The 21,640-nt window shown below is 41.0% G+C and overlaps 1 gene segment (V, D, J or C); it reads left to right on the forward strand.

The window, feature by feature from the left end:
- The first annotated feature begins 19,254 nt into the window (after positions 1-19,254).
- On the forward strand, positions 19,255-19,708 carry LOC138238200 (immunoglobulin heavy variable 3-30-3-like). The segment is given in 2 exon segments: positions 19,255-19,300; positions 19,395-19,708. Coding segments are annotated over 2 exon segments (360 nt in total).
- The last annotated feature ends 1,932 nt before the right edge of the window (positions 19,709-21,640 follow it).

The following is a 21,640-nucleotide window of genomic DNA, read 5'->3' on the forward strand; positions in this document are numbered from 1 at the left end:
ATTTTTTCAATATTTCAATATTCAATATGGGACCATTAGACATGCAATACACTGGGATAGTGGGGTCTTCTTCATGACTCAATAGCTTTTTGAACACAACACCCACAGTGCAGCAACCAAGTGTTTTACACTCTAGGCGGTCCCCCTCACCTTTCACAACCTTGCTTTGGGTCCATCAGGGCCATGTGGAAAGAGACACTACAGTGCAGACACACAGAGACACAGCACTTTCCTTTCAACACATTGATATCTGAAAGAGGGAGGCATGTAATAAGGCTAATCAAAAGTTCAAAAAGTCAAAGGAACCATAACCTATACAAATATGAATAAAAGCAATTAAAAGAATTTGATAAACCAGCCAAACAGCCATTTCATAAACAGCCAAACACTGAAATCAATGAACCCAGTACATGGAACACAATATGAAATTCAATGACTAAGAATATTCCGTTTGACATTTTTTTAAATATTCAAAAACTTAAAATATTCAAAAAAAGAAATATGAATGTACATATGTCTACATGTCTGAAATATTATTTTTCAAATGCAGTAATATAAATTAAGATATTTAATATATCAAGGCAGATCCACTAATCAAATCATGTCATGTATTAAATACTTATGCGGTTTCTTTAACCAGCTGCTTGTGGTTCCCGGAGTTCAGGCAGGACTAGCTTATCTAAACACAAAGGAATATAACTATTTTTTCAACCCCTAAATAGCAGCACCAAGTCAAAACTATCCCACCCCTTTGACACACACATGCAAATTGCTGGTGAGTCAAGACATATTTAACTTGATCAACTCAGAATTAATTCTAGCTTTTCCCCTTTAACTGAGGAACAGCAAGCTAAGTTGCAATGAAGATCTTACTCCTTCTTTCAACTGCAGTGGCCTGTTTAACATGTGAGTCTTTTCTTTTAATGCGATAATAACAAATGATCAAGCAAATTATAACAACTGGCCTCAATGTACGAAAGAGCTTAGGAACTTTAACGACTTTATTTTCTCCTTGTAGGTGTTCGATCACAAATCCTATTGACCGAGTCTGAGCCAGCAGTTAAAAAACCGGGAGAATCTCATATGCTGTCTTGTAAAACCTCGGGATTTACCTTTGGCGACTATTACATGCACTGGATTCGTCAGGCTCCTGGAAAGGGCTTGGAGTGGGTTGCACGCATCAGCTATTGGGCAGGCACCACTAAAAACTATGCCCAGTCTGTCCAGGGAAGATTCACCATCTCCAGAGACAATCCCAAAAGCACACTGAACCTACAGATGAACCAACTGAAGACTGAAGACACTGCTGTGTATTACTGCGCTAGAGACTCACAGTGAGAGAAGTGAAGCCAGAGCCCTGACAAAAACCCTTGAGTGCACAAACTGAAAGGGGACGTTAGAAAGAGGAATAATAAAACTCAACAGAAAGCACCGTGCATTCCTGCTTTAACCACTGAGTTGCAATAAAAATAATCCCATCAGGGAAGGGATTTACTGTACAGGAAACCTGAGAAAATAAGACCCTCAGATATAAAACACCTGTTAGGCAATCAGTGGTTCATAGTGTCTTATTAACACGGGATGTGTGTGTTTTTAATGGAGGTGTTACTGTACACATCTCTCCACTGGCAGGGTCTCCACACTAAGAACTAGAATGAATCTGAATTCAGTCAAGGGAGTTATTGAGCTTGAAAGAGATTGTTGCTTAATTTTAGTTTCACTGTTCTTCCTGCTGTATCCTCCTGAGGGCAGAAGAGACAATAAATGTACAGGGAATTTCTAGATGAAACACTGAGAATCTGTGTAGTTTTTAACAATGGTATTATATATATCATATATGAAATGCAGTAACGCATAACATAAGTTTTACTCTAACCCAGGTTCTGACTGTCTGATGGTCAGGACACTGTTCATACGAGTAGGGATGTACAGTCCAACCAGCCTCAAATTCCACTTTGATTTAATGGGTGAAGCAGATTCTGACTCTTCTCCCTTATGTGCAAGTCGGGCTGCTGGTGCAGAAAGGCTGTCACAGTGTCACCTTGATGAGGCTGGACATTTGTACTGGGTACAGCCAATCATTTCTAAAGCTTATTTTGTGACCAATACAAACACACAGACACAAACCTGGACCTGAAAACTGCTAATGGGTTTTTTGTTATGACATTGACCAGCAGGGGGAGCTGTGGGGGAGATGCCAGTTCATTACAGTGCACACACACTCACAGGGACACTGTTGAGACATGAGTTGACCAAGTCAGCAGGAAAGTGGTGCTCCCAGAGAAAACCCATGGGGAGAACATGGCAGGCTCCACAAAGACTGGCAGCCCAGTCCAAGGCATTATCTTAGACGTATCATAAGGTAGAAATAAAAACAAAACGCTCAATACAGCCATATCACACTGCAACTCACACCTGGCTGCCCACTGAAACTCAGTAGGTGTAAGCCTGGTCAGTACCTGGATGAGAGACTCCTGGGAAAAACTAAGGCTGCTGCTGGAAGAGGTGTTAGTGGGGCCAGCAGGGTGTGCTCACCCTGTTGTCTACATGGGTCCTGATGCCCCAGTATAGTGACGGAGACACTATAGTGTAAAAAGGTGGCGTCCTTCAAATGAGAAATAAAACCAATGTCCTAACTCTCTGTAGTCATTAACTGGCTTCATTACTCTTGTTTCTCATTTTTCTCCCCCCTTCCCTCTGGTAAGTGTTATAGGAGCATAAAGGCACGAACGTCCAGGTTCTGAGAAAGTTTCTTCCCACAAGCTGTCAGATTACTGAACTCTAACCCTACCACTGCCTCACACTGATGTGTTTTCATTTTCCCTGAGATGTACGTTAACTTATTGTTGTTGCTGCTGCTGTTCATGTCACGACCACCAACCAGCGGAGATCATCTCACAAAAGAACTAACCAGTACCAGCAGCGGTTTAATAATAATAACAAGCGCCACAGCACGTGTTAATCCATCAGCACACGCTCTACCGTGCGGCAGCACTATTTAAATCATCCTAACCTGCTTCTCTCTGCTCGGTATTGAGTCTATTCGGTGAGAGCTCTACCTGGCGTTTTCTGTACCTTATATTATTCTGGATTCTGGAATGCCCTTTAGCCTTTCGACTTTGGACCTCGCCTCTTGTCTCGCATTGTTTGCCACCAGAGTACTGGTATGTCGACCTACCTTACTCTTTTTGACCACGACCTCGCCTCTTGCTTCGGATTGTTTGCTTCAATCGTACCTCCTGGATACGTCCTTTGGATGAGACGTAAACCCAAGACCCTGACTCTCTGCAGTCATTAAAAAGTCAGGTTGTTCCTTGAAAAGAGTAAGGGTGTTACCCTAGTGTCCTGGCCAAGTTTCCTCCTAGCTTTTCCCAGTCCTGGCCTCCTAATAACCCCAATGTATGAACTGGCTTCATCTCTCTGTTCTCCTCCCCACTGAAAGCTGGTGTGTGGTGAGAGTACTAGAGCATCATCCAGGTGGGGCTGCACACTGGTGGTGAAGGGGATCCCCATTACCTGTAAAGTGCTTTGAGTGAACTGTCTAGAAAAGTGCTATATAAGTGTAAGCAATTATTATTATTATTATTTTAGTGCACACTGCAAGACCACAGGGGACGATGGGGGCACATTGGGTAGCACTGCTGCCTCACGTCGATGGCACCCTGGGTTCAATTCCAGGCTGGGAAACAATCTCTGAGGACTTTGAATGTTCTGTCCAAGTTTGTGTGGGTTTCCTCAAGTTTCCCATGTCCAAAGACATTAGGTTAACTAGTTAGTTAGGTTGACCATTAGGTTAGCTAGTTTCAGGGAAAAGTGGCCTAGGTTGTTGTGCGTGTTTGTGTCTGTGTGTGTCTGCAAACTGTGAGCATAAAAAAAACTCCAGCACTAGAAATAGCTACACACATTAGTTGGTTCTGGCAGGTGGCTGACAGCAGGTGCTGGTTTCTAAAATGTATGACAATCTCGGAGATCTTAGCCCTCTGTTAATTCATATCAGAGGGTTCGTCCATTTCAGCATTGCTCCATGTCAGCTATCTTTGCTGATTGTGGAATGCAAAACATAATTTGAGAATCTAAAATGTATGGTCAATGCTGTTACTTGAAACAAACCTCATAGTTTACAACTGGTGATCTCTGCTCTAAAAAATGATCAGTTATGAATGATATCACCTTTTCATCTGCCCAAACGGCAGCAGGAATATTGATCAATTTATGAATATTATTATGGTCATGTTCATACTGTACCTTTAGAGCTCTTGGTCAGATTGCCTCTCCTTTGAAATCAACAAATTAGTCAAATTTGTCATTATGAGTCTCAGATTGATGAAGGACTGCATAAGGTCATGCTGAATTGTAAGGTATTGAGAACAGAAGAAATGCAATATCAATGCTGAAAGAACTCCCATCTGATTATTTCAATGCTGTTAAATTAAACAGACATGAGATGTAATGAAGAATATTTCAACACTCTAGTTAACAATAAGAGCAGTATTAAATATTCAAACTTGTTTGCATTGCATGCAAATTCTTCACTTCTTCCTGTATATAAGAGACAGTCCTTTCACTGTCTGACAGTCAAGCTGCATCTCCTCAGCATAGTCAGTGAGCACCAGTACACCATGAATTATGTCAGCATGCTGGGATTTCTTCTGCTGGGACTTTCAGTTAAAATTGCTCCTTATTTGTGTCGCTTGCTGTATGAGCTTCGTTCACAATGGTTGAATCTGATCTGATGTCTGTTTGTTTCCACAGCTGTTACAGCCCAGTCCAGCATCACACTCACTCAGCCTGCCTCTGCAGAGGCGAAGAAGCCAGGAGAGTCTCTGAAACCGTCCTTCCAGGTGTCTGGATTCCAGATAGACAGCTATAGGAAAGGTTGGATCCGACAGGCTCCTGGGAAGGGGCTGGAGTGGTTGGCACTCTACTATGATGAGAGCAACACAAAGTACTATGCCTCTTCAGTCCAAGGACGTTTCACTGCCTCCATGGACACCTCCTCCAGCACCTTCTTCTTACAAATGAACAACCTGAGAGCTGAAGACACAGCCGTGTATTACTGTGCGAGAAACACAGTGACACGACTGAACCAAGAGGCCTTACAAAAACCTATCCTCAGCACTGAGCCCCTCTCCACACAACAGGAAACATCTGAGCCACATGTTAATGATCACGCTGTTAAAATAGAAGAAGCAGATAGCCTTTGGGTTCAAATATGTCTGAAGAAATTGATCAGATCACTATCTTTCTAAACATCTTCTTTATCACTGCTCTTACCTGTATACACACAACTTTTAACTAATCAAAATGTATGGACAGCCTAGATTAAGTATATAAATGCATGTGTGAAAGATTTGTCAGTGCTGCTGGAACATCAAAAGATTTTTACTACGTTTTTTGAGTAGAGAAACACTAGGTGGCAGCAGTCCACATGATTTTAAAGTATTTCAGTTGGATCCCTGGAGTTTACCTGGTACTTGAAAAAATCCAGTGTCCTCACAGGATGTACAGTTGTATAGCACTATTTGTTCTAGTATATAATATAGTAGTATTCATACTGTGATACTACCATATATTGAGATAATTGAAGGAAATACATTCAAACTGTATATCTGGTCTATATTAATTGCATTTAAACCTTGAAACAGCCCTTCTATTCCAAAGGATTATTTAAAATACATTCTATCACTTTGGCGAAAGTTCAGATCTTGTAGTAATCCAAATGTGCATCAATCTGAGACTCATATTCTACTATGAACAAAAGACACCCTCAGAAGCAACTTCTACTTCATCATGGAGTGTGGCCATTATTGCTATGAACTTGGAATCCTCTAGGGGGCGGCAAAAGCACAGGAAAATACCACTCTCTCCATCCATTTTCTGACCATGTTATACAACTCAGAGTCATGGAGGAGCCCGTCCTGGCACGCAACTGACGCAAGGCAGGATACACCATACATGTAACGCCAATCAATCTGCTGTGATACTAGTGCAGCGTCAAGGCAGGATACACCATACATGTAATGCCAATCAATCTGCTGTGATACTAGTGCAGCGTCAAGCCAGGATACACCATACATGTAACGCCAATCAATCTGCTGTGATACTAGTGCAGCGTCAAGGCAGGATACACCATACATGTAACGCCAATCAATCTGCTGTGATACTAGTGCAGCGTCAAGGCAGGATACACCATACATGTAACGTCAATCAATCTGCTGTGATACTAGTGCAGCGTCAAGGCAGGATACACCATACATGTAACGCCAATCAATCTGCTGTGATACTAGTGCAGCGTCAAGGCAGGATACACCATACATGTAACGCCAATCAATCTGCTGTGATACTAGTGCAGCGTCAAGGCAGGATACACCATACATGTAGCGTCAAACAATCTGCTGTGATATGAGTGCAGCGTTACCCAGCCTGCCTTTGCAGAGGTGAAGAAGCCAGGAGAGTCTCTGAAACTGTCCTGCCAGGTGTCTGGCTTTGCCACTGGTGACTGTTATAAAGGCTGGATCCATCAGACTCCTGGGAAGGGGCTGGAGTGGTTGGCACTCTACCATTATGAAGGCAACACTAAGTACTATGCCTCTTCAGTCCAAGGGCGTTTCACTGCCTCCATGGACACCTCCTCCAGCACCTTCTTCTTACAAATGAACAACCTAAAAGCTGAGGATACAGCTGTGTATTACTGTGCGAGAAACACAGTGACAAGACTGAGCTCAGGGGCCTAACAAAAACCAGCCCACAACACAAAGTCTCTCTGAAAGCAACAGGAAACATCTGAGTCGCATGTCAAAGGTGGTTCAGTTAATACAGAACAAACAGATATCCTTTGGGTTAAAAATGTCTAATGAAATTCATCAAATCATTGCTATCTTTCGGAAGATTTTCAAACTTACTGCATTTGTTTTACTTTAGCACTGAATTCTAATCAAAACTAATCAAAATGCATGTACAGCCTAGATGAACTATAATTATGTGCAAAATGATTTACAGTGCTGCTGGAACACCAACGTTGTTTTTATTGCTGTTTTTAAACAGAGAACCGCTAGGTGGCAGCAGATCACATGGTTTTAAGGTGTCGTTGTACGAACCCTGGAGTTTTACCCGCACTTGAGAGAAAATACACAGAACAGCTGCAGTACATCTGTTAAATGTGTTTATTCATTTTGAGACTTGGTTATTAAAGGGTACAGCCTGCCTAATCTCACCCACTTTTGGTGACTTACATATAAATTGTACACTTCTAGCTGACCCATTCCATTCTCATCCCTCCCTATGTCCCATCTTCGTCCTCATTGGGACCTCCATTACTGGAGGGGAGGATGGACAGTCCCGTGCTTTTCTCCAGGAAAGCACATTGCAAACACATTGGATTGACGATGGACCAGAACATAGAAACCACAAACTGGAGTGTGTACCTGCCATTGCACAAGAGACACACTGTGAGGGAGGTGAAGTCTGCACTTTGGGTGAAGTGTCAGGATTGCTCCACTGTGCTTGACCTGGTTTACTACTATTTAAGTGTAGAGACCAGCCCCTCCCACCAGCATATGCAAACTCACCAAGCTCAGACTCCACTTATTCTCTGTCAGTGAGGAGACCTGAGCAGAGAGACGGCTTTGACTGGTGAATTTGCTCAGTCTTGTTCTGATATAACAGAAGATATTACAATGATTTTGTTTTTTTCATCAGTATTCCTTTTAGGAGCTATAACAGGTGGGTCTTTAATATTCCATTGTGTGTAAAATTATTTTTGTTTACTGAATTAAAATGTGCATTAAAAATGTGTTAATTATATTTTACTTTTATTATTATTTCTTTTTTCTAAATGATTTACAATAACAATTCCTCAATTTGTGTCTGATTTACAGGTGTCCAGTCTCAAATAACATTGACTGAGTCTGAACCTGCAATCAAAAAGCCTGGAGAATCTCACAGACTCTCCTGTAAAGTGTCAGGATTCTCATTCAGCAGCTATGAGATGAGCTGGGTGAGACAGGCTCCTGGCAGGGGGCTGGAGTGGGTGGCTTACATTGGTACATATGGCACTCCAACCAGATATTCCCAGTCTGTTGAAGGCCGATTCACTATCTCTGAAGACAGTTCCAGCAGCACACTGTACTTACAGATGAACCAACTGAAGACTGAAGACACTGCTGTGTATTACTGTGCTAGACACTCACAGTGAAAGAAGAGAAGCCTGAGCCCTGACAAAAACCCACAAATCAGAAATCAGAAATCACTCAGTCATGACCAACAGTTAAATAGATTTAAGCTATAAAACAAGGATATTCTATAACACAGAAACAGATATCCCAACCATAATCAGTAGATAGAAGAAATTGTATTTCTTTTGCTAGGAATAAGATTAATATTTCTGCTTGCCACAATCTGAAGGTTAATTCTCTTCCTGCAACACAATTAAGAAATTAAGTATGGTACATCTGTGTCACATACACAGAAATTGTGTTACAAAGTACAAACCTGTAAAATATGCTGAAAAGAGAAGAAAGAAAACTCCATGGCCGAAACGGCCTGGAATAAACCTATTACTTGTTCCTTTGCAGCCTACGCATGCTGACACAGCTACCCACCTGGACTACTTGTAAAATATGTAACACAACTTATTAAATGACACAATACAAGTACACAAAAGAACATTTTGTTAGTCTGTATTTAGGGAGATGATATGTTTAAATTAATTTTAACAGTCATAATATTTACAAACGTTTTGAAAGCTTTTAAGATTCATAACATTGCATTCAGTAACAACGCCAAAGTAAAATAAATACAGGTATCACAAAGTCCTCTTACTAAACTTTCATGATTGTTTGGTGTTACGTCCCAGTGTGTGTTCTGTGTGTTTTATCTGTTATGTCCACACTGCTGACCCTTGATTGTTCTCCCTTCCCCATTGGCCAACCATCACACCACTGTTTCAATATGATGTCATCATTAATTAGCTCTCAGCCAATCAGAACAAATCTTATTCACTATTTAACATGGAGGCTTTCAGAAAGAAGAGGCCTTTTGTTTGACTTTGCTCCCGTTTGGTTTTGGTTATTGCTTCGCTCCTGGTTATTGCTTTGGCTTTGTTTGTTGGTTTGTTTTGCTTTGTGTTTGTGTATTTTCGTATAGCTTCGGCTTTGTTGTTTTGTTGGATTTACAGTAGTTTCTTTGTACTTTCGTTTGTTTGTGTGCTCATCCTTGTTTTGTCATTACCTTGCCCCAGTGTTACATGTTCAACTTTTGTGTTCTTTTGTACCCTGCTCCTGTTTATTACTCTTGTTTTCCCTTATTTGTCTTCCTGGTTCACTTGTGTTTTTGTGTGAACTTTTGTATCTAAGGTTAGTTTAGGTTGTTGGGTACACTTACACACTTAGTTGATTTTGTATTAGTACACTAGTTTAGAACGGGTGAGTGCCGTTTGTCTTGTATGGTTTTGGGTAGTCAGTGCAGGTTAGCTAGGGTGTTGAAGACGCCGAAGACCGTGTGTTTTGGGTTTTCTTTTGTAGTCAGATTAGCTTTCCCTCACTGTCCTAGCCAGCTCCATTTTGTTTATTTTCTTTTCTTTGGCACCACTCTAGTTCCTTACCCTTATCACGCTTCCTAGCCCCTCACCAAACCCCCCCTGCTTCCAAAAGAATTATCCTAAATGTTACACCCCTTTTCCCCTAGACACTTGGGGTCGTAACATTTGGTAATAGTTCTGCGCACTGTCCACACGAGGGCGAACTTGTACCCTGCATTGAGTAGAATCACTGTCAGCTTGTATGAGTGAGACCCACACACCTGGTCCAGGTAGTCCTGTTTCTGGTGGGATGGTGTTACTGTAGATTTACCAATTATCTTTAAAGCACCAGCAACTGAAGAACTATGAAAAGTTTGTCGATCGGTCTAATTAATCCAGTAACAAGGTAATTCAAATCATTAAAAACTCAACTGGACTGAAAACACACTGGCCTTCCAGGACCAGGATCACAGAGCTAAGCATTTGATATGGAAATTACTAATAGTTAATAATATCTCAAGATTTACTAACTCAAACTCAGCGGATCGTCGATGAACCGTGGGCTGACTCCAGTGTAATGTGGGCTAAGATCTCTGCTGACTGCTGTCAGTGCCTGTACTCATTTGGAGATGGTCTAAATCTCTAACACTGAGCTGCAGTTCTTCTGGCATTGTCCTGCTTGCAGCCAGTAGTAATGAAATTGATGGCTGGAATGGACACCATGTAAATCCTGCAAAGACAGGACTCTTGGATGTCGTGTGCTCTTACTGTAGCAGGGCATCTTTTCATGAGGCAAAGTGAACTGGAAAGGGCCATCAATGTAAGGATCTTCCAAAACGTCATCTTCCAGTGTTTATAGTTTAAAATCATTGGACATTTCAACAGTGCTCTTACCAATCATGAATGCCATTTAAAAAAACGGACTTTTGCCAGGGACTAAGGCGAAGTGGTATGGTCAATAGTAACTTAGAGGTGATAGACTGGAGAAGATAGAGAAAATGTGTGAGATGTCAAACTGAATACTGGATTAAAGATTCAATTCAGAAGATCCAATTCTGACTGCATTAGCAGACTCCCCCAGCTACAGCAATTATCTTTATAAGTGCTGTGGAAGAGGTCTTGCCCATGAAGAGGAGTCCATGCAAACACATCTCATCCTACTTCATTTAATGCCACTGCACTGGAAGACAACAGAGAGAGAGCAGGGCTGCGGTCACATTACAGACTGTAATCTCAGTATATTAACAATGTCTACTCTAGCTGGACTCCTTATAACAACTGTGTACTTAACAGGTGAGATACAGCCTTTGCTCATTGCAGTCTGTTGTCATGGAGAAAAGTTTAAATCCTGACTCTTGATTTTAAGGTATTACATTACAGGTTGGTGATTGGCTCAGATGCTATCAGTTTTAGTACTGGTACCAACCCTAGATGACTCATTAGTGGATCTTCCTTGAGGTGATGAATAGTGACCTTTGACCTGTGCTTTTTGGAATAAGGAAAGAAAATTATTAAAATCCAGTTATCTGAATTGAGGTGTTCAGTCCCCGACTGTGTTGACCAGCCTGAACCTGCAAATACAGAGCCTAGAGAATCCCTCATAATGACATTTACAGTCTCAGGGCTCACATTCAGTTCCAAGGAACTGGACTGGTTGGGTCATATTTGTAGTGTCAATAATCCTTTGAAATACTACAACCTGTCCAATGAAGATTCACCACCTCTAGACAGGATAACAGCACTGCACTGCTCTTCATATCTCCCACTGCTATCTTGAAGAAGGTATGTTTACTGTATATAATTGTTCCAACCATTTGAAGTTCTAAAGCTAAACTTTAAGATTGACAGAGTAGGATAGGAAAACTACATTTCTTAGAAAACAGTTTACAAATATTAAAGCAAAATCATTATTGGTGTCACAAAAAAGCACTTATCTAATATATAGTTCAGGTGGGTAGCTGCGTCAGCATGCGTAGGTTGGAAAAGAACAAGTAATAGGTTTATTCCATGCTGAAAAAAAGAAGAAAGAGAACACAACGTTTCGGCCGTGGAGCCTTCTTCAGGTGTTCTTCTTCACCTGAAGAAGGCTCCACGGCCGAAACGTTGTGTTCTCTTTCTTCTTTTTTTCAGCATGGAATAAACCTATTACTTGTTCCTATCTAATATATATGTAATTAAAGTATTGTTCCTAACCCTCGTGTTTTGTTGAGATTCCCTTTACTTCCTCATTGTTTGGGGTCCCAGAGACCCCCAGTGCTCTATGTGTAAAAATAATAATAATAATTTCGATTATTTTTCCCTTTTCCCTTCAAACATTTTTTCTTTCTTCTGACCTAATTAAAACCCAGTAGACAGAAAATGATTGAAGCCTTAACCCACCCTTTTGCCACAAAGTAGGCGTGCACATTTCAAAAAGGTGATGAAGTCTATAAATGACCAGAAAAGATTATTATTACACCAAATAATGAAATATTTAATGGCTTATATGTTATGTGGGCCATACATGAACAAATATATATTTCATTTGTTTGCCAAAAAGAAAAAATCACAGAAAAGTTTTCCAGGATAGTAACTGTCACAACCGCCAGCCAGCAGAGACCAATTCTAATCAAAGATCTAATCAGCACCAGCAGCGGGTTATTATTAACAAACACCGCGGCATGATTTAACCCACCTGCACACACTCTACCGTGCAGCACGCCGTGCTATTTATACCATCCTCACCTGCTTCCCGTTGCTCGGTATTGAGTCTACTCCTTGAGAGCTCTACCTGGTGTTTTTCCCCCGCACCTCGTTTATTCTGGATTCTGGACTCCCCTTCTGCCTTTACGACTTTGGACCTCTTGTCTCGGACGGTTTGCCTCCTGTGTTCTCTCCAGATTACAATTTACCCCTCCGGATGACGACTTACCCCTTTCGACCACGACCACGACCACGACCTTGCCTCTTGCTTCGGATTGTTCGCTTCTATCGTTCTTCCTGGTTACTGATACACCCTTTTCCTTTGGACCACGTACTCGCCTATCGTATTGAATTGTTCGCCTGCCTTGTCAACTACTCACTCCTGCGTCTGCACAGGATCCTCGTATCTATCCACCAGGGATTCCTAACAGTAACGCTATTTATGTTTGGGGTCAATTTGATGCCAGAGAGAACTCACTGTTAAAAAAGGCAACTAAATAAATCCAAATAGACAACTGATCTGTCTAAGGACTTGTCCAACAGGCAAACTAACTATGTACAAATTTGTATTATATAATACCCCCCCACCCCCCACCCCACCATCCCTCTGGTCAACAAGACTGCCAGGCACCAACCACTGTTCCCTAGAACCCAGGCATAAAACTCTACCAAAAGGTCCCTAGCCCTACAAGATGCTAAGGCAAACTAACTATGTACAAATGTACAATATATACACATCCCCAGGCCAACAGGACTGCCAGACACAGACCCCTTTTCCCTGGAACCCAGTCACAAGATGCTTCCAAAAAGTCCCTCGCCCTGCAAGACACGAAGGCTGGAGGGGAGGAGGCAAAAATGAAGCAAGACCCTACTTCAAGCAAGACGTGCTGTCGGTTTGTGTGTGTCACGATCGTCATCCCTCCTCTAGAGGGTGCTCCAACCCTTTTGTGTTAAGTTCATTATCGCATTCACCTGGCCCCTTGTTCTGTTCTTTATTTAAACCCGGTGCTCCGGAAGCTCGGGGCACTGCATTGGAAGACGGACGCCCGGAGGCCCGCCTAGCATCAAGTCGCCCTACAGCATAGGCCTCCAATCGGCATCCTGACCCTGCTGCGTCCGGGGTTCGAAGCGCCTGTCCTCGTCTCTCCATTTTAATCTCCTTGTTCCAAGTCCCTGTTCCTGTTTTTAATTGCTCTGTCTTGGCTGGATTCCCGGGTTTTGGATTTTGGTCTGCGTTCCAGATATTCTACATTGGACTTCTTTCTGGACTTGTTTGTCTGAGTTTCCCCCTTGCACTTGGATTCACTGTCGGCACCGTCCTCCGCTCGTCATCCCTTCCATTCCTGACTGTGTTTTCCCCGTAGCCCTTTTCCAGTCACTTCCAGGTTATACCGTCTGCACAGGGTCCTAAACTATGCATCGTTACAGCGTGTGTGCCCTACATATACTCGTGACATTTCGTACACGTTGTGCAAGTCTTGGAGTCATTTCTTTCTGTGCAGACCTGGCACCTGCCACGTTTCCTAGCTGCTGCTGGAGTGCTGGGGGGTTCGGGCTGATTTTGAATCTCCCTCACAGTGGATGCAGCTGGACGTGATCTGGGAAGGCGCTCCCTCCTCTCTATATGAGGCTTCACCAGGGCATGACCTAGCCGCTCCAAGAACACTCTCCTCCGGTTCAGTTTGCAACTGTACCAATCATTGTTGATTTCATTTCAAATGGCAAAAGCATTGTAAGTGCTAACATCAATGATGTTAAAAACTATGACCAAGGGCCGGTGGGCAGTCTCTCACCGGCTGCTATGTGTGGCAATGACTTGATACAAGCTGTCTACCCCACCTTTGGTTTCATTGTAGTCTAAAACCATTTCAGAGCTACTGGTGGGGGGGTTTTGCAAAGATTTGTGTTTGTGTGCATGCACATTTATCTGTGCACGTGAGCCAGTGTGTGTGTGTACAGATTTATTTGGGAGGGGTTGTATTGAACCAACTGTACCCTCAACACCAATTAGAGAATCAAAGCATATGAAAATTCCACTGCATTTAATCATGTTTTATAGCTGGGGTCTCTGAGACCCCAAACAGAACGTATATAGAATTTTACATAGAGGACTTGTGAAACATGTCATCAAGTCAAAATCATGTTCTCATAAAATTAGGAAAAGCCATGAAGTATCAAGCTGATAAAACAACGTTTGTATACTCAAAAGGATGTTTTCTGAGTTGTTAAAGACAGTCTGGGGTCTCCAGGACCCCAACAGAACAGAAGGGTTAATTGTCATTGCATGTCACAGTCCTAGTAGTTCTGGACTGAAGTGTCTCTACAGACCACGGTATCAACCAGCAACAATGGCCCTTCAACTCCACTGACTGTTGTATTAATCAAAGTGCTCCAGCAGGGGGCAGCTGCCACATGGAAATGTCTGAGGATACAGATTTCATGATCAGCTATGGCTTTACTGACTGTCAAACTCAGGAGACCGAAGCCAACTGCTCTATCAACCTGCCCAAGCCAAACAGACAATTTAATTCAGTTGATGACTGAAAATAAGTTATTACTTCATGTACTACAATAAAATAAGTATTTAAGAAACCATGCATACACAGACCAAAACCTAAATATTTATTAATATTTATAATAGTCATAACTTGGCTTTGTCCATCATGAAAACAGCAGGGCCTTTCATTGACTGATTTGTAGAAATACTGTAGGAGAGATGTTGTTTATTCATTGGTGTCAGTGGAGAAGTGACTGGACTGACCTGTACAAATTAAATATCCAGGACAAAGTAACTGTCACTCTCTACATCACTGAAGTTTATCACTCAGGTATGAAAGAAACAAAGTGATTCAATGATCTTTAAGAAAACAGGTCTCCTTCCCTAGTGTGTGATTTAAGCTGTGTGTCAAAGTGCCCATCCCATAAGGAGGAGTCCATGCAAACTCAGAGGGCTTCCTGCCTCATTTATCTCACTGCACTGGAGGACAAACAGCTGAGAGTGTTGACTGGACTTAAGTGTCTCTACAGATCACAGTCTCAACCAGCGACATGGCTTTTCTGACTGCAATACTCATAGCAAGCATGTATTTAACAGGTCAGAATTTTCACAAATGGTAGAAAGGATAGCAGTTTCTGCTAAGTTTTATAAAAGTCAAGCTAGTTTTTTCTTGCCACAGCTGTTCCTTTTTTATTCTCAGACACAAGTTAATATGAATTTACTATCCTGAACTAAACATCAAAGAAACATTTGGAATTACAGTTTGACTCTGGAAATTTCTAATGTGAATAAAGAAGTTTATACTAAAAAATTCCTTTGGCCAGACATCCCTGATGAGTTAAGCTATGTGCTGGCAAGACAGAGCAGGGCAGGATTGATTTGTGATCTGACGTAGGGTTTCCTGGTGCTTGGTGGGCCTCGTGACATCCTTACCCTAATGATGAGCCCCAAGGACTGGAGGAGCTTCTCTTTCCAGCAAGGAATAAACCTTTTCTTGTTCCTTTGCAGTCTACGCATGCTGACACAGCTACCTACTTGAAGATATTACCTCTGATTTGTCTCTTTCCAGGTGTCCAGTCTGACATTGTTCTGACCCAGTCCAGTCTTTGGGTTAAAAAGCCTGGAGAGTCTGTCAAACTGTCTTGTCAGGGATCTGGACAAGACAAGGATGGAGATATCAATACTGTTTATTATGTGAACTTGATCCAACAGATTCCTAGGACTGGACTGGTTAGGTGACATCAGTAATACTGTTGGAAGCACAGATTATATCCCATGTGCTTAGGACTAATCACCATCTCCAGAGACAATTCCAAAGATAGAGTGCATTTATAGAGAAAAGACAGAAGACACTGCAGTGTATTACTGTGCTATAGAGGCAGTAAAAGATGTTGATATACTGCTTGTACCAAAACTATTACTACAGTGTTCTAAGGTAGAATTTGAACAGTGTTAAGTTGAACTGATTCCAAAATTTTGTTTTGAAGGATTGTCCCATTGACACTGAATGTGAAGATGTAGATGTTACCCTTTGGGACATTGAAACAGTCATTTTAGTGTCCAAGAACATCACATATGCCAGTATGCAGATATTAACTGTTTTTTTTCTGATTTGTCTTAGAGGGTCTTTCTCATTTAGCAATATTTAAAGTGAAAGTTTTATCAATTAAGTTCAAATTTCAATACACTTCTCTCCATTCAAACTAGATTTTTAAAGATGTTTCCAAACAAGCAAGCGTACTCTGAGTGTGAACTGCTGCATTCCTGGCTACAGTGACTGTAGGCTTTGCTCTGCTTGTTGAAAGCAGTAATGCACATTAGTCAGTAGGGGGTACTGTGAGACAATGTAGTATATCTTTGTCAAATACATACATAATCACAGATACACAGAGAAATTAGAAATTCTTATTAACTTCCTTCACATGAAATTCAAGTCCTGTTCAGATGAGGATGGCAATTTTAAACACATTATAAAAACATAATAATAGATAATACTTCTTTTTATAATTTTATCCAGTGTCTCCTATATATTTGTCAATGACTCAAATTAAAAATCCAAGTTTTATAACCAACACCTTTAACCTTGTGATATACTCATGATTTAAAATTGAATGAATGAATCCAAAATATTTTTACTGAAAGAAATGCAATAAATCCTTCTTACATTACCACCCTGGGAATGAATAAAGTATTTTATTTTATAGTATAGTATTTGAGTTGAGTTGAACTGAATTGAATCAAATCAAGTTGAATCAAATTGAATCTAACTGAAATGGATCGAATCAAATCAACACTGTAAGAAAATCATCATATGCAATGAACAATATACAGCATTTACAAACCACTCTGATCCTCAGAGAGTCTGAACCTTCTTTGTCTATTTAAATTACTGACATACCAGAAGCAGCTGTATAAACTGTGCACAAATACACACAACAATACAGCATATTTCTATAAATATTTTGTCCTAGATGTTTATGCAAATCTACCAGTTCCTCTTGTTATTTAACCCTCTGACACAAGAGCCACACAAGAGAAGGAAGACAGCTAACACCGAAGTTCTCTTTCTTTGCATTGCTAACAGGTCACAATGCAGACATTGAGCTTTTTCCTCATGATAGTGTTGTGTTTGTCAGGTGAGTATCTGCTCGCAAGTAGAAAGACAGCCACTCCAGCAACAACCAGCAACTGTCTGACTTTGTTTTCTGTTTCCAGGTGTCCGATCTGACATTGTTCTGACCCAGTCAGATCCTCAGGTTAAAAAGCCAGGAGAGACTCACTGTCCTGTCAGGGCTCTGGGCAGGATGATGATGGAGATACGATTACCGATAAAACTTTGAGCTGGATCCGACAGCCTTCTGGGAAAGGACTGGAATGGTTGGCCTACATCAACTATGATGGTGATAGTACAATGTATGCTCAGTCTGTACAGGGACGATTCACCATCTCCAGAGACAATTCCAAAAGTACACTGTACTTACAGATGGGGAGCTTAAAGACTGAAGACTCTGCAGTGTATTACTGTGCTACAGACACAGTGATCAAGTCCAGTGAACAGATTGTCCAAAAACCACATACTGTACTGAATTCAAGGAACTACATGAAGTGATTATACTAGGGTGACTATGCAGTTTGTCTATTTCAGTATTTCTCTTTCATAATGATAATAAAAGCATCACATATAGAGATCTTTAAATATTTGGGTCCCAAAATCACATCAAATAAAGTTTTGATCCTCCGTGAACATCGTATACAACCTTTGCAATTGATGTTTAACTGTGCTCCCAAAGTATTCAAATGGTTGCAGGCCAAACTTATCCCAGTCTTCAGCAGGTTGGTTTCTAATTAAGGTCACGAACAGGGCCAAAGGAATTTGGGACTTCATTACAGGTTCCAATTGATTCCACTGATTTTTAATAACTTTGATAGCTGAGGATTGTTCACCCTACAAAATAAATAATGAGGTATTTAATTGAATTAGGATATGGAACATGAAAAGTCCATGACATGGGAAGTAGAGATTCAAATTCATTAGTGACACCAATAATTACTCCTAATTCGAGAATTTACTGTCAGTTTTGAACGGTTGCTACTGAGTCTATAACAGCTATAATAGAACTGATTCCTTATTTGAGTATTTGAGTTAATCAACGAAAAAACAACAAAACTATATGTGAATATATATGAATTTCTGAAAAAAAATCTGAAAAAAAATGTATAGGCTATCCTATTGCGTAATGTCTTCACACATTTTCACATGATGACCCTGTAATCAACATTCTCCAGCGACATCTAGAAATATGTTTTGTATTTTTACTTATTAAATTGTTAATAGAGATATCAATAAAATAAAATATTTAGACAAATCTATGTTTTTTAAGATGCAACATTCTAAGGTGTAAAAGAATTTATATAAGAAACCATACAGGATGTGTTGTGTAAAGCAATCAGTGTAAAATATTTCATTATGCTTTTCTATCAGGTATTAAACATTGAGATTCTTTCAAATGATGAAACGTGGAAAAGCAATCTGAAAAACATATCGCTTGTCACTGTGGGGAAGAAGTTCTTTCTAAAGGGAAATTGGTTCTGCAAATTGCAGAAAAGCCAGGTTTCATCTGGACTTGCAGTGCTCTGGTTCAGTATTGTCCTCCATTCCGATAATGTGCAGATATTGACCGACGATACTAATATAAATGTAGTATACATGAGGAATATGGTACTGGCAAAACAACTGACAGAACTTGTTAAAAAAACAGATGTTAGAAAAAATCTGTAATAAAATTTCTGTGCAGAAAGATCTTACACATATACACCCACCCATTCATGTACACATATCCAAACTTATACATTAAAGTGAGACATCGTAGATCATGTCTCTATAGCTCTGAATGATTTTATGGAAGAGAAAAGAGCTGAGCTTCCTGTTTCTCAAACTTCATGCAAATCCCTCATGCAAAGTGAGAGGCAGAGGCGTATTAAACACAGATGAACAGGGGATCCCTGAGGAAACCTGTACTGTCTGTCCAGGGTTCACAGTCACAGTCCTGAGACAAACATGAGTCTCTCAGCAGGAGTATTACTGGTCTTGATGTTTGTGCAACGTGAGTGTTTCCTGTTGGCTTTGTTTAAGTCTGCTGTATATATTGTGTCTCTGATGTCTAGTAAGAGATTGTTTTGTGTTTCCTGGTTTTGCAGATGCCAGTTGTGATGTGGTCTTGACCCAGTCCAGCTCGGAGATCGGAAAGCCAGGACAGAGCCTGCGGCTGTCCTGTGCAGTCAGTGGATATTCCCTGACGGATAGCAGCTATGCAACGGGCTGGATTCGTCAGCCCTCTGGAAAGGGACTGGAGTGGCTGGCACTCATTTACTACAATGCTAACACAAGATACGCAGACTCCATCAAGGGCCGGTTCACAATCTCCAAGTCTGGCAGCTCAGTCTACCTGCAGATGAACAGCCTGCAGTCTGACGACACAGCTGTGTATTACTGTGCCCGAGGACCACAGTGAGGAAGTTCCCTTCACTGCCTGTACAATAACTGTCACTGTTTACGAATACGCAGTAGTTACAAGACGTCACATACTCTAAGAACCACATATAAATCTATATTTCTCCTGCAATATCAAGAACTAGATTATTACTACAATTTTGCCCTTATTTACATTATACATTTCACCAATAACATGCAACAGTTTTACAAGAGCCAGAATTTTGAGCCGTATTTAATGGTACAAAGACAACAATTTATATTTCTCCAGCAATATCAATCGGCTCAGCACAGCAAATACATGTTTATAGATGCCCCCAAAAATCAGAAATTCTCTGGAAGTTTTAATGTTCACATTAGGATCTGAAAAGGTTCCTTTACAAGCTGTTTCAATTTAGGGCCTGACCTAAAAAATCCAAGATCAACTCTATCTTGTGACGTGATCATGGGTTAACGTTAAATACATTTTAACAAATACTCTACATCTCATCCATTAACCCCTTATCCACTGGGAAGCTCTATGAGAGAATTTGGAGGTATACTGTAGTTTGATTGTAACACATTATATGATCATGCAAACTCCAATTACTGGTTATTAATTACTTCAAATGCTAAATTCTTCCATAAGCAATGTATTTTCCAAAGTGTTATGCTAATGATTTAAAGATCAATTTACTCATTTTACAGATATTCAAAGATATCAAATAAATATTCCTCTTTATCAAATCACAACTTGTGCACACACCTCTCAATTTATCTTATAGGGGACAACAGTAGGGAGTGAATTAGAAGGCACTCAAATATGTCAAATGTACCGACCTGTGATCTCTTTAAGAATTTTAAATTTCCAACATGCAAAAACAAACTTTATAAATAGAGCCCAGACAGACAGTTCAAATTAGCATCAGGGGTCACTGCATCTTTAAATCTCCTCTCCTAGAGGTTTATGCCAATCTACCTGTTCCTCTTGATATCTAACCCTCTGACATAACAGCCACACAAGGGAAGAGAGACAGTTCACGCTGAAGTTCTCTTTCTGTGTCATTGCTAACAGGTGACAATGCAGACATTAAGCCTTTTCCTCATGATAGTCCTGTGTTTGATAAGTGAGTATTTTAATTACGTGTGAGAAATGCAGCTGCAGTAAAGTAGATAGAGTGTCACTCCAGCAACAATCAGTAACTTTATGACTTTGTTTTCTGTTTCCAGGTGTCCATTCTGACATGTTAATGACCCAGTCAGTTCCTCAGGTTAAGAAGCCAGGAGAGTCTTTCATACTGTCTTGTCAGGTCTTTCCTCCAGATGAGGATGGTAATACCATCCATCCTTGTATCTGGGTCCAACAGACTCCTGAGAAAGGTCTGGAATGATTGGCCTACATTGATTATGGTGGTGATAGAACTGTCACGGACGTCCAAAGGGACTAACCGTGGGGAGCAGGAGAGCGGAAAAAGACCCATATGCGTAGCGGCGGAACGGGAAAAAGGCCCGGGCTCAATAGTGCAAAGAGTTCAGGAGTGCCGTATAGAAACCAATGCCCTCAGGTAGCGGACGTGGGGTGACCTGGTGCTAGGCGGGTCTCAGGACATCGAACGTCAATCCTGAGCCCTGGCAGAGTGCAAGACCCGGAAATATATAGCCCAAGGGAAAGAGAGGGACAGGAAGGACAGCAGACTGGAAACTAGGGACAGGACAGAGAAGGAGCGCCCTCTGGCTACAGAGGGCGTGACAAGAACAAGCTATGCCCAGTCTGTTGAAAGAAGATTCACCATCCTCAGAGATTATCCCAACAATACAGTTTGTCTACAGATGAGCAGCCTGAAGATAGAAGACTCTCTGTGTAATACTGTGCAGCAGACACACTGATCAAGTTCAGCAAACAGATGATGCAAAAACGACAGAAGTAATACATTTAGGGAAATCCATAAACTTTTTAAGCCATGGGTTACTAGGC

The sequence above is a fragment of the Lepisosteus oculatus genome, chromosome 4 (assembly GCF_040954835.1).
Source record: "Lepisosteus oculatus isolate fLepOcu1 chromosome 4, fLepOcu1.hap2, whole genome shotgun sequence".
In the NCBI taxonomy this organism is placed as follows: domain Eukaryota; kingdom Metazoa; phylum Chordata; class Actinopteri; order Semionotiformes; family Lepisosteidae; genus Lepisosteus; species Lepisosteus oculatus.